Source organism: Psittacula echo, assembly GCF_963264785.1.
Source record: "Psittacula echo genome assembly, chromosome: 16".
Lineage (NCBI taxonomy): Eukaryota > Metazoa > Chordata > Aves > Psittaciformes > Psittacidae > Psittacula > Psittacula echo.
The window spans coordinates 8,077,464-8,091,952 of record NC_137752.1 but is presented as its reverse complement, the minus strand read 5'-3'; the positions used below and the strand labels follow the sequence as shown (position 1 = coordinate 8,091,952).

The 14,489-nt window shown below is 51.6% G+C and overlaps 1 protein-coding gene across 1 annotated transcript in view; it reads right to left on the bottom strand.

Annotated features, from left to right (window-relative positions):
* ASTN2 (astrotactin 2) overlaps window positions 1-14,489 on the bottom strand; it is a gene marked incomplete at its 5' end in the record, with an annotated part of 331,301 nt that overhangs the window by 238,843 nt on the left and 77,969 nt on the right. The window contains one exon of the mRNA XM_080630379.1: window positions 9,157-9,541. Within this exon, the coding sequence (XP_080486505.1) occupies window positions 9,157-9,541 (385 nt within the window). The remainder of the gene's footprint in view (window positions 1-9,156; window positions 9,542-14,489) is intronic.

Below are 14,489 nucleotides of genomic sequence, written 5' to 3'. Positions count from 1 at the left end.
TCTCGCACATTCAGACCCACAATGCTGGTAAAAGCCAGACTGAAGAAGTGCTGAGCATCGTGGACTGAGACAAACCCATCACTCTCACACAGGAGACAGGATCTGGAGCAGCCTCCGCTCTGAGCCACGCATCCCAGGAGCTGCCCAAGTGCTGTCTAGTATCTCTATTTCCAGCTGAAACAGGGAACACTGGAGTTGTTCTCCTTCACCCCAGACCCCCCACACTCTTTTCTCCTGGCCAGCCTTGACTTCAGAAACTGGTGGCAAGGTTTTGCTCCACACTGACACCATTGAAGGACCAGCCCTGAGCAGGGATGAAGCTCTCCCTCTGCACTGAACACAAGGCAGCTGGCAAGATGCAACCCAGCACAGAAACCCAGGAGAGGGAATGTCACTTGAGATCCCCCTGGGACTTTCCTGTGGAATAAACAGCTACTATATTATTTTTTACATTTTGCATCAGGAAATAGAAAAACAGTTAAAAAAAACACCCCATCTCAAAGCTAATCCTGGTCAACAACTGGCCTACAACCCAGCTACGCCTTCAATAATGTAGTGCTTTATCAAACATTCATAGCGATGCACAAAGTGATGAACAACGCGCCTTTATACAAATATAGGTCCTGATGGCTTGTTTTCCTTGGACAGCCAAAACTTCACAGCTTATCTGCTGTGAGCTTGTGATTTTGCCTGGATGGAAAGCGCTTCGGACATCTGGGGAATCAGGGCTACTGCACATGGAGCTGCCACGACATCTCCACCAGGCAGCCCCACAAAACCCAGCATTAAAAGAGCTGCTGCTGATTTGAGGAGCCACAAGTCACTGGCTGTGGTTGGGAGAGATGACCAAGGGTGTTTCTTCTCACATGGGATGTCATTATAGCATTGGGGTGAGACCAGCCCAAGCCTTACCAAGGGGTGATTAACCAACAGGACCTCTCAAAACTACCATCCCTTCAGGTATGCAAAATGCTGGCATACTAAAACACCTCTTCTCTCTTCCATCCCCTATGGCACCATCAAAAGCCACTTTGTCATCGGCTTCTTTCCTCCTCTGTATTGCGAAATCAGTGAGCGGGATATAGCAAAGGGAGGGGAGAAAAAAAAGGAAGTCACATCAGGAAATCCAACCTATCAGCCTTTCCTCAACAGCAATGCTGCTGAGGGCCAGGAATAGCCTTGCTGGTCTGAGATGTTTAAGCCTGAATCAGTCATTAAGCAATGGCAGCACAGCACCTCCTTCAGCCAGGGGGATGCAGGACCAGAGGAGGCCACTGGTCCCCAGGAGCTTCCCCATCCCTTCTGACCCAGTGCTGGAAGCAGGAGCCACATAGTACATGGCTCTTGCTGAGAAGGCCTCCTGCGCATGCTCCCTATGCTGCTGCTTTAGGCCACTTTCTTGGGGGTATAAGGAAGGGGAAGCATTTCCCACAGGAACATGAGGCCAAGAAACCATCCTTCCCTCTCCCCATATTGGTGAGGACAACGCAAACTTGAGATGGAGGCAACAAGCGCAGTGATGAGATGATCAAAACAACCTAAAACTGCAGCCTGGCAGCTCTCCATTTACAGCTCAGAAAGCAATTAATGTATTAATATATTAATTATGACTGTGTTTATCTCTCTGGAAAGGAAAGCTTTTCCCTGACAGGTATGGACCTTTCAAACCAGCATTAAAGTCAGAGCAGGCATCACCATCAGGACTTAACGGCATATTTGTTGTAACCTCTGCAACTGGGCCCCCTACTCCCTTTATTAATACACTCAAATCAGTTGGAATTAAGCATGTTGGACTTCAACCCACATCTAATGTGTCTAATAACAAGAGACACTAGCTAAGCATGTGCTTAAATGCTTTCCTGAACTGGGACCTGATTCCTACCCTGATGGGCCTCATTTTCTCTATTTTCTTTCTTTCAAGCTGAAATTCACAGCCAGGTTTTTCAGGCAGGAATTGGGCACTGCAAAACCCACTTTCCACTGGCAGGCCACGTGAATATACATTTTCAAAGGTCTCTGGAAATTACACAAGGAGTCGGCAGGGATTAGAGCAGGGACAAGCCGATCACGTACAAAGAGGGTCATGATCCCATCAGGTCACTGGAAAGAAGACAGAGCCCCAGGACACATCAGATGCTGGCCTGACGCACTGTCCCACTTTAGCCTCCAGCCCCAGCAGGCGTTAAGCCATCGTTTTATTTATTAAAGGCTCAGAAAGCCTCTGGATAGTGCTCAGGGTGGCACTGGATCTGCCTACCCGAGTGAATGGTGGCTGCAGGTGGTGGCTCCCAGCCCTGCCATTAGGGACAGTGCACCCTGGCATGTGAAGGACCTCCTGCCAGCACCCATGTCCCCTTGAGGCCATGGGGCTGTCAGCTCAGGGACAGCAACATCAGGCTGGTCATCTTGCCCCTATTGCCCATGGTCTCACCCTTCTTCATCAGAGAGCAACACCATCAACCCTGCTGGTTATGAGGGCATCGCCTCTGATTCACGCTTCGCCTTTAAGTCTCACCTCCAAGATGCTGCAGAGCTCATACAGTTGTAGGGAACAGCACCTCCAGGGCCAGCTCAACTACTGCCCTCCTCAATCAACTCTCAAACCCCCAGATATCCCTTTCCCCAGCACCAAAACCTCAGGCCGGACCACTGCCTTTCCCTCCCTTACAGGAGTCTTCACTGGGAGGTGAAGATAGGGACTGAGATGGGGCCACCAGAACAGCTGCTCCAGCATTGGTGGGTGGCATAGGAAGCCCCCTCTCCCCATCACCAGGACCCTTCCCCTGCCTGCTTTTTGCTGTCATCTCAAACCTAAGCTATTTTTCTCCCCTTCTCCCCCAGTCCTCCTGGACTGCATCACCCAGAGCACTTTGCCTGGAAGCTGTTGCGACAACAACCCCTTACATTAGCAGCTCTCAGTGTTCCCTCGTGCTGCCCTCCCTGCTGTCTGGCTCCAACTCACAGATGAGGACTGGATCATTAAGTGACATAGAATCATAGAACAGTTTGGGTTGGAAAGGACCTTAAGATCATCCAGTTCCAACCCCCCTGCCATGGGCAGGGACACCCCACACTAAACCATGGCACCCAAGGCTCTGTCCAACCTGGCCTTGAACACCGCCAGGGATGGAGCACTCACAACCTCCCTGGGCAACCCATTCCAGTGCCTCACCACCCTTACAGTAAAGAACTTCCTCCTTATATCCAACCTAAACTTCCCCTGTTTAAGTTTAAACCCGTTACCCCTTGTCCTGTCACTACAGTCTCTAATGAAGAGTCCATCCCCAGCATCCCTATATGACCAGGGTTACCAAAGCAGCCAGTGGCAGAGGAGCTGGATCTCCATGTCCAGGCTCCCTCCAGGTGCCAGGCCATGCTGGAAAGCCTCTTGCTATCACTACAGAGAAAAAGCATTAAGTAAGAGAAACTTCAGAGGTTTACCTAAGTTAACACAGCAGGGGAGAAGAAAGTCCAGGAGGTATGAATTCAAAATGACTGCACAGCCACACCTTTGATATGCCTATGGTATTAATCATTGGTATCATCGGTAATAAGTCCTGTCCCCTGTCTAGACTTGGAGGCCATACCCAGACTGCAGAGTCTCTGAAGCCAGCACAAAGGCTCTCTTGAAAAGTTCTTTTTTTGAACATGAAAGAAACTGAGAAAATACAGATGGGTCCCTTTGTTGCAGGACTGGAATTGCAGATACTCGATTTTCAAGCCCGACATCTCTTTTCTCCTCAGCTTCCACCAAGCACAAGTTCTGCTTCTCACTGATCCTTAAGAGATTTGGTCTGGTGAAGCCTTCTCGTTAGGGAACTTGGGGGTAACCCCAGATTCAGCCTTGCTGGGCTTTTATCTGCTGTCATTCACTAACCCCATCTCTGTGTATCCAACACATCCCATTGGGGCTATAGCGATGCTGCCTGCAATGGTCTGGGGACCAAACCCCCTCAAACAGCACCTGATGCACAGAAGCAAAGGGCTCCTGCTCCTGTAGGATAAAACCCAGTCAGTAACGAAGAAAGCAAGGTATATTAATAGATAAAAGCAAGTTAGGAATTCTCAAAGGGCTGCAGCTTGAGGCCATCTGCTCGGGAAAGGCAGGAGAGCAAAAATCATCAGCTGCATGGGCTGAAAACTACACAGAGCGGTGAGGACAGAGATAAACCTGCACAAATTCACCCAAATCCCCTCGATCTCAGAGCACTGTACACATGGGAACTGGGTTCCAACACAGGTTGGAGTCTCCGCAGTGAAGACCGAGACCCCAGACACTGCAGCCCCCACCAGCAGACCCCTTGGCACCACACAAACCCACAAGGGCACAAACCCCTCTAACTGCCAGAGAGAGCCCAAAACCACAAGGAGACGGCATGGCCCCCATTCCACACCAGCACAAAGGGATCCTTTGGGATAATTAGGGATGCCTGGCGACTGCCTCCTTCCTCGCTCCATTTCATTTTATTATATTCATTTTAAAGAAAAAGACTATTTTTCTTCCTAAACTGCCTCGGATTTTCCTCCTGTCTAAATTCACCTGGGCTCTGAGCAATGTCACCGGGTCAGGTTGCGCTCCTGCTGCAATTCTAATTCCGTCAGCTTTCCATTCTCCAGGGAGCTGGGGGATTTTTCCTTCTGTATTTTTGTCCCCCAAGTCAAAAATGATTTTGCATCCCAGTAATGATGTTAATGGCCCTGCACGGCGCATCCAGATTACAACCGCAGCGAGGGAGAAATAAACATCTCATCTTTGCCCTGCTGTTTATCTACCCACAGCAGAGCCCGGTATCGGGTCAGAACCTGTAATTTCATTAACTTTATCACTCAGACGTGCTTGTTGCTAGATGTCATTATTCAGCACATTGCTTCTGTGTTTTGTTTGTGCTGGGCTTCACTTCAGATGCACCGGCACCACGCGGGAGCTGCTTGAGGCACCTGAGACGCGGGAGGGAAGTTTGGCTCGCTGATCCATGCTTTGCTTGCTCGTGATCTGCAAAACATTTGTGCTGCTCAACATTCAGGGCAAGGGCTTCTCTCCCATTTTGCAAGGATGTATTTAACAGTCATCCAGTGCAATTCCCTGTCTGACCCGATTCATCCAGAAGCTCTGTGTGGGGAAGAAACACCCCACATTCTTCATTGATTCCCAGCCTGGTTTGGGTTGGAAGGGGCCTTAAAGCTCATCCAGCTCCAACCCCTGCCATGGGCAGGGACACCTTCCACTAGAGCAGCTTGCTCCAAGCCCCTGTGTCCAACCTGGCCTTGAACACTGCCAGGGATGGGGCAGCCACAGCTTTTCCGGGCACCCTGATCCACTGATTTTCCTTATTGAATGGAGCCCAACAGCAGCACAGTGTGGGGGGCACAAATCCCAAGTGATGGGAAGCGCCCGCCGCCAGCACAACCTGGCACCTGGGAATCAATCACTGCCCGCACACTAGGAGAGAGCAGCGGTGCAGGCAGGAGGAGGACGAGCCAAAACGCTCCATCTTCATCGGATTTGCCATCCTTGGTAATTAATACTGGGAAGTGACACTTGAAAGAGCCTCTAGTGACAGCCCCAGTGATGATACCGTTTGGAGCTCGCTGACAAGTCCCAGCTGATGCCTTATCACAACGCTGCAAGAGCAGCGAGAAGAGCTTTTCCCTTGGGTGCTGATGGACTCCGAGGGATGCGGGCACATCATCACCCAGCCTCGGTGACCACACTGAAACCTGGCAGCTCCAGCCATGCACTTGGGGAAGGCCGACCCTGTCCTTCAGCTAGGGCCACGCTCCAGCATCCATCCTCCATCCACCTGTAAAACCGTGCCTGAGCAGAGCTGATTTCCAGCCCCTGGGGATCTCCAGCTACACGGTGTCTGCTCACACCCCACCTGCCGCATCCCTATGGGAATCCTGGCTGTGTCTGCTGCTCCGGGGCAGCCACAGCGCCTGTGTGTGCAGCACATCCACTGTGTTTTCCATATCCCTGTGTTTTCCATGGATGTGCAAACCTGGTCGGAGCACAAAACCCCCAGCATGTATATTTATATTTTATATAATCCTACATCTGAACTACAGCTGCTTCATCCTCGGCAATCCAGGCTCCAAACAGCTCAGAAAAGGAATAACATTATTAGCACATTCCATAACGTAACTCCTTGAGCAAAGCCTCATCCAAAAGGGAAAAATGCCCATCTAGGAGCAAGCAGATGGTGAACTGGCATGCCTTGGAAGGATCAGTCCAGGCAAGGCACAAACCTGCCTTGATGCGAGATGCAAAGCTCAACAGCATCACGGAAGCATTTGTGAACACATCTCTGAGCCTGGGGTAGCCCTGGCCCTGCAGGCAGCCTGCAGCCCCGGCTTAGGGAGGGATTTTCAGTCGGTATAAGAAGTTCTTTATTGCCAATTCCTGAAGCCCTCAGATGGTTTAATATTCTGCCCTAGATCTTGTTTACTATTATGTTTTGAAGAGGACTGAAATGCAGTTACTGCTGTCTTCCCCACTCACACAACTTTAAATAATTTATAGAAAAGCAAAACAAAGAAGAGAATATGAAAGAATAAAAAAGGTAGCTCAGTTTCAATATATGAAGGCTTTCATTTGTTCATTCTCACTGAGCAGAGGGTTGGGGAAACATCTCTGAAGGCCAACAGACAGCCTTACACAAAGGGGGATGCCAACGGGGATGCTCAGATCAGCACTCGAGGATGGCAGGTTGACCCCTGTGTTGGTCTGAGCAACAATAACCATCATCATTACCTTATTTAAAAGAGGAAAGAGTAAAAAGCACTTCAAGGGTGGAAGAAACAACCTCAGCCACCACTTAAGACCATTGCAAGTGCAGGGACCTGCTTTCCAGACACAACACATGTGGGCTCTACCTGGCTGTGCTGCTCAGAGCTGCTGTCTCCTCCATGGAGCCAAGAAGGGTCCCTGTCCCCATCCGTATCCCCCAGCAGTGCCACTGTGGGTGCTCCAGCAGGGACCTCTCAGTCTTTACGGGCATCCCAGACATTCCTGGGATGAAGAGAGGGATGGTCCAGCATCACCCAAGAGCCGGTGCATCCCTTCCTTGCTCCTGCTGCAGTCACTCAGCAATTAGCACTAATGTACTTTGCTTTTGTTTATCCAAATGCATTTTGCTGTGCATCGCAGGTGAACAGCATTAAATGGCTTCTAATGACATTGCTATAAGCAGAGGTGGGTGTTGCAGCTTCTGAGAGACAGGCTTTAAAGATGCAGGCAATCAAGTGTGCATTAGCCAAAACACCCTGGGGAAAGCGCTGCTCTTCCCCATGCAGGAGAAACATCTCTCCCAAGTCACACAGTTGTACCCGTGCAGTCCATGGTCCCTCCAACCCACACATCAACACCCAGACCCTGCCTGGCCCTCATGGCAACAGTTCTCCAAGTGCGGAACAAGACGACTTGGCAACATGAGTTTTGTATATTTGCAGTTAAGAGAACAAGTAAATACAGAGCAGTCTTTTGCATAGCCTTCATACAGGCTTTCACGCTGGCCTTCTCCTAGAGCTCCTGATGGCCCTCCAATAGCGCATGCAGAGACACCACCAGTATCTGTCACCCATGGCTTGGTCTCTCCCATCATCCCAGGAGAAGGCTGATAGATGCCTGATACAGCCAGAAATGGGTGCCATCGTGTACATTGCAACTGCAGGGGACCATGTCTGCCTCTCCTTTCATGTCCAGCCTTTGGTACAGTCGATGCTGGACTGCTTTACCCAGAAGGACCCCACCACTTCTTGCTTTCTGAGCTGGGCAGAGCTTTGGGGAGAGGAACTCCAAAGGACCAGAGTTCCTTGAAATCCCGGCTCAGCACCTTTGGGGAAGGCACAAAGCATCAACAGCACCCCAACTACTCAGGAATGGGCACCCCAGCCCTGATCTATGTGTCTACTATCAGGGATTTGTCCCTTACAACAGCGGTGTTATCTCACATTGTACCTTACAGGAACCCACACAGGGAATTGTATAGGCTTCTTTCTAATCTGACCTACAGATGCTATAGAACATCCTCCCTCCCACGCCAAACACCACGGGTGGGAAGCATTCACATTCTGTGTCCATCCATTAGATCCACGCAGATTAAAGCTCTGCACTCCCTCCCTCAGTCAGAAGTGCCTGATCTGCCATTTCCAGCTCCACTCAGAGCTCCTGTGCTCTCGCCTTAAATCTCCAGCCCTGATGACTTTGTTTGTGGGCGAGTACAGGATCGTTTGTCTGATTGCTCAGAGAATAAAGCACGGGGATGTTTTGCCAGGAGCGGAAAATACGGCTTCATGGAGCAGCTCTCTGAGGAGCCCCATGGCTCAGCAGGCTGGAGCGGCCCCGGCGCAGGCACGTTCACTCCATAGAACGGATGCCCTGCTCCAAGCAAAGCAATGAACATTCCTACCACCTAGAGAGTAAAGACCGGCTTGATGGATGCCCCTGTCCTAGCACGTACCCACAGCATGAATCCCAGCATTCCCATCCTGTTAAGGAGACAGAAGTTCCAGTGCTGCTGCAGCGGTGACTCCTCCTCGGACTCTTTTGTCCTCCTCTCCCTAGGGACATGCCAGCTCTGCTCCCACATCCAGCATCCCCAAACCCAACGGGGGGTTCACAGCAGTCTCTGCCATTGCTAGGACCAGACACATCACCAAGCCTGAAAGCTGAGCCATCAGCTTCCCAAATCATTATGCCATGCAGGCTCATGTTGGAAACAGGGGATTGATTTTGGAAGGAGATGATGACAAAGGAAACAGGTCAGTTCGCGTGAATGCACATCTCTGTGGAGCTTCCAAGCACGCTGCTCACATACCCTAATGGTACCTGAGTCACCAGCAAAGCACAGTAAAAAGCTGATGCTAGGCCAGGGGACCTGGTCCTTAGGGCTGGCAATGACAACTGAGGTCTTATAGCAACCATGCCTCAGTTTCCCCATCACCATCCAGAAGTGATTCCCATCTCCGGAAGAGCAGCTCCACAATAAGGTCTACAAACCACCTTCTAGACGACAGCTGAGGACCAAAGCCTGCAGAGCCAAGCGCCATCCATGGGGCTATATGGGGATGAGCCGCCCTCTCTGGGTGACCTCATATAGGACAGACACCCTGGCAGGGGATGTGGAAAGGGACAGAGGAGACAGAAAAGCCACAAACCTTTCTTCTCATAGTCAGGCTTCTCATCCCCACCCCGGCCCAGGCTCTCCAGCGTCCGTGTCACTTGGCTGCCAAACTCATCCTCCCTGGTGCTGGGCTCTGCCCGCCGCGGCGTCTCCTCCTCTTCCTCATCCTCGTAGTCATCCAGGATGGGGGTCTCGCGGATGGGCACCCCGATGACGGAGTTGTGGGCCTGGAGGCGCGAGTTGCGGAAGCTCTCACGGGCCTGGGGGCCCAGCAGCACCGAGGGGATGTAGTGGATCTCGTGCGTGGCCTCCGTGCTGGCGCTCTTCTGCGGGATGCGGCGGCGCTTGTGCCAGCGCCGCTGGGCGTACAGAGCCACCATGAAGACCAGGAGGAGCAGCAGCAGCGCGATCAGCCCACCCTGCAGAGGAGAGCAAAGGGAGACAAGGGTCAGGAGATGAAAAGGGCAAAGGGATGGATCAGGAGATGCAGAAGGTGCAGGGACAAGGTCAGGAGATGCAGAAGGATGGGTGAGGAGATGCAGAAGATGCAGGGATGGGTCAGGAGATGCAAAAGGTAAAGAGACAGGCCAGGAGATGCACAAGAATGGGTGATGAGATGAAGAAAGTGCAGGGATGAGTCAGGAGACGCAGAAAGTGCAGGGATGGGTCAGGACATGCAGAAGAATGGCTGATGAGATGCAGAAGGCACAGGGATGGGTCAGGAGTTGCCGAAGGCAAAAGGATGGTTCGGAAGATGCTGCAGCCAGCATCCATGGACCCTCTCCTTTTCTATCCCCAGAGCTCCACAAACCACTCATGGGTAGGTTCATGGAGCAGCCACCCCTGGGTGGGACACCCCAGGCACGTGAGCAGGGTACCAGAAGTGGCTTTTAGTCGGGAACAGCACAGTCACATCCTGGCTCAGCTCTGCCCCCTCTCCCAGGGTCTTTGTTCTTACCACACACCCCTTGGGTCCCCCCAGCTCACCCACACAGGGGTCCGAGGTGGTCAAGCCCCCCTCGCCACCTTGCACAGGGAGACGGACAAGGAGGCGATCGCATCCCACCACTTAGGAGGAAAAAACCTCATTAAGACAACCCAGCCGCTGACCCCTGAGCTGGAAACCTTCGAAGAGACACAACATCACACGGATGATGGTGACCCCAGCTCCAGCACTTCTGGCTGTGATGAGCCTTGGGATTCACCAAGACTTCACCTGCAGACCTGGGGGCACAGCACAACATACTCCAGAGCAGAACTGTCTCTGCAAAGCTCTCCTCTTCCTCCACCTCTAAATTGTATTCAACACAGCCCACAATTACATTATGATAAAACTACCAAAAACCCCAACTTCCTAAATATCTATAATATATCCATGGAAGTGGCCTCTCCTCCCAAGGGAGCCGGGTTAGGAAGTACCTAAATTCGGCCACCTCGGCCCATACAGGCAGGAGCTGTGCGTGTATCAGCCTCTTCATCTCCACAGGGTCAGAGTAATTTTATCCTGTGGCAGAGAAGGAAAGCAGGACACATAAATCTGGAGCAGCGGGAGCCCTCAGGGCTTTGCAGCCCAACCTGGAACACCGGGGCAGGGGTTTCTGTGGCACAGGGGATGCTACAGCCCAGAACTTGACAGTGTGCAAAAGCAAAGTGGAAAGGTGCAGATGTTTCCTCTGCATTGGATGCAAAGCATGGAGCTGTACAAGCAGCTCAAGCAGGATCAGCTGTAAAGAGATGGCATCAAAAACTGCAGCTCGCAGGGTGAGTTAAGCTGGGGGAGAGACCTTGGGAGCAAAAGCAAAGGAAAGATGCTTCCCTGGGCCACCCCACACCATGATCTGCTATGTAGAGTAGCCCAGCCTCTCCCCCATCAAGATCCCCTCTTCTACCCCCTAATTGTAACTAACGGGAGCAGGGCTTGGGGATTCAGGAGGACATTGCTCAGATGACTTCCCCAGTGCACGTTACCATCAGGAAAGGCATTTTAGCATCCAGGAGATGCTTAGGGACCCCTGCACTGGAGAAGGGTAGGGCTCGGTGAGCAGAACAGTTTCATACCCTGCAGTAACACAGCATGTAAAGGACCATGGGATAAGGACCCTTCATGGCATTCCAGGCTCAGAAGCAAGAACCAGCCTGGACACCTCAACCTGGCAGAGCAGACATGCATTTCCTTGGGTCTGTGCAGTGCCTGAAGCATGGAGAACCCAGAGCATCACAGGAGCTCCCTGGCATGAGCCACCTGTACCAAACTGTGTCCATTTCCTTGGAAGTCCAGTTTGCAGGAGAGAAACCATGGCACAGCAGACACTCCAGAAGGAAGGCCCAACGACAAGGACGCAGCAGGGCCACAGACTTCAATGTGACCAACCACATTGCCAGATCACATCCAGCTTGTGTGCTGATGTCCTTCCAGCAAAGCAGGGGCTTCACATTACAGAAAGGTTTAAGAACAACAGTCACGGACATGACTACAGGGAAAAACCTTCTCCAAAGCCTCACCACCAAGTCCCCATGCTTGGCTGGATGCAGCTCATACCTGGATGCTCTGCAACTGCGAAGTGGCTGCAGTGCAGGGCAGAACACTCCACAACTACAGACACAGCAGAGCTTGCCCTCCCTGGAAAAGCACAACCAGAGACAACCCAGATGCTTTGAAAAGGTCAGGGATGACCGCGAAAGCCTTGCGCAAGAAGCAGCTTTTCCAGATTGACCAAGAGAAAGGATCCAGGCATCCGCAGCAGTGCAGGAGCTGCCTGGCTGGGCTCACCTTGTGTCTGCCCTCAGGGAACAGCGTGGAGCAGATAAACCTGTCAGCACGTTCAATTAAAGATGTGTCTGCTTGGGAAGGACCAGGAGAAGGCATAAAGGCACAGAGGTTATTAGTGTGCCCTTCCCCTGGTGGCTTGGGAATGACGGGGTCGGCTCAAGGAAGCTGATGCAGCCACATCTCCCGCATCCTTTGGGGATGACCCCGGGATCTTTGCTCTACCAGCCATCGATACAATGGTCCCCGCTGTGCCTGGGAAAGGCTGGGGGTGCCTGTACCGCTACCCATGGGCTCATTGCAGGCAGCTTGCTTTCAACATACTCCTTTTGTCCCTGACCCCACGCTGTCAGCTGTACGTTCAACCCACCGCACATCCCGGGAATGCTTCCTGGGGAAAAGGAGGGGAAAAAAGGAGTCAAAGGTAGGAGGCATTGAAGCCAGCTTCACTTTAATCTACTTTTCATGTTAAATTATCCAGCTGAGGGAGCGGGAGAGAGAAAGGGGAAGGAATGGATAATATGAGAAATGTTTTATTTGACAATGTGTCATTCGGAAACTGATTATTTCTGTCTCCGAGCTTTTTAATATTCCCAAACAATGGCCGAGCCGCGCAGGGATTTGGTATTCTAAGGCTGGATTTATAATACTCTGTTCTGCAGTGATAAGAACACGGGCCTTTAATCCTCCGAGTTGTGAACATGCATATTCTCCCACATAATGTCCTTCCCACCGCGCTCCTGCGTGCCTTGCGTGGCCGAGAGGGAGCAGCCGGGTTGCTGAGGCCCATAGGAAAGGAGGAGGGATGGGAAGAAGAGGAGGATGGGAAGAAGAGGAGGATGGGAAGAAGAGGAGGGTAGGAGAGAAAAGGACTGGTGGGGACAAGCTGTGTGTGTGCAGAGCTGTAGGGCTTGGGGCACTGGAGCAAACCCCACCTGAAGCTGGAAAGCGACGAGGCTGGGACTTATTTGAAGCACAGGAAGAAAATGATGGAAGAAACCACCTCAAAGTCAAAGAAATTGGGCACTGGCATGAATTATGAAGGCTGCCAAGCTGCCGACCTGGAGGGTGATCACTGTTTGGGCAACTGTCTGAGGTGCAGGGTAATTTCGGAGCACCAAGAGGATGCATGAACACAGGCCATCACCCTTCCCTACCAAAGCAGTGAAAGACAAGGCAGTCCTGCTGCTCCTCTGGGGTGCAGACAAAATTCCTTGTAACAGGCTCTGGACATTCCTAATGTTGCCTGGTCAGCTCTGCTCCCCACAGTGGGGTGGATGTGATGTGGCCCCCATAGGGCTCCTCCAGCCCTGCAGCTTTGCAAACACAGCACATCTGCAGCAACACAGCCCAGCCATTAGGAAAGCAAGTCCTAAAGGTCAGCCCACCACCATGCCAAGAAAGTCACAGAAGAAGGTCCCAAGCTGGAGAACACTGTTTGGGCTAGGTAGACCTGTTGTACCAAAGCATCCCTTCTGCAAGTCAAAGCAGCACTGCTGCCAAATAGAGCAGCATTGCACCCAGTGCTGATCTGAACCCCTTCTGCTGCCTCCTCTGAACACCAATACAAGGTTTTGCCCTGCAGGAAGAAATATCCCTGTCTCTTTTCCTACTTTGAATCCACTATGGCTGCCACACAACATCCAAATCCAATTATCATTCCACACTGTGCTGACCACCAGCCCCATCCTACCTACATCTGAATGCAACAGGGCTCACAAACCAGGGCCATTGCTCTAAGGGCAGTTCCTTGGGAGAGCCAGGCTCTGACCAGCACAAGGACCCCCCCATTGCACCCCACAGAGAGCTGGGGCAAGCAGGACCCTGGTGCTGGAGCATCACATCACCCTATGTCATCCCCATGGGTGAACCATGGTTAGCAGACATGTATCAGCAATAACCACACAGCCCTCGGAGCATTTCACACTGTACTTATCCCTTTCTTTTCCTTTTGGCCCTGAAGTTAATTAAACACCAGGACAATTTACCAAGGGTGGGAGTGCATTATCCATCACTGTCAAATTTCTTTCTTATTACTTATTTTTTAATCAAGCCTGGATGCTTTCAGTAAAGTTATGCTTTATTTCAAATGGGAAATAAATGCTTCAGGGTGTTCCTGTGCCCTGTACAGACCTGAGGGCAGAGCAGTGACCCCACAGTGCCTTCTGTTCTTCCATTCCAAGGTCAACCCAGATGCAGAAAGCACTACGTGGACACAACAGGCAGGTAAGACACCACCTAACAGCACAGCAAAGGGGGAGATGCCACCAGCACAGACCACCAAACCTCAGAGCTCCATAGGTCAGGACACAAACCTCTCCTGGCTCTCCTCTGCCATTGCCAAGGGCTATAATAAAGCAGCACTCCCTGCGCAGGCGTAGCAAACATTTGCATTAGGTTTTAGCCATGCTGTAATTGGAACTAACACGTTTCTAATTTATTTAACTCAAAGTGATGGACAACGGCAGCACAGAGACCCGATACACGCCATTTCACCAGGCAAAGGTCCTCCAAAGCCACATCCCAAGGCAAACCACAACCAGAAGCAGAGCGGGGATCACCCACATTGGCTGTTACAGCAGCATCTGTGAATTGCAGTC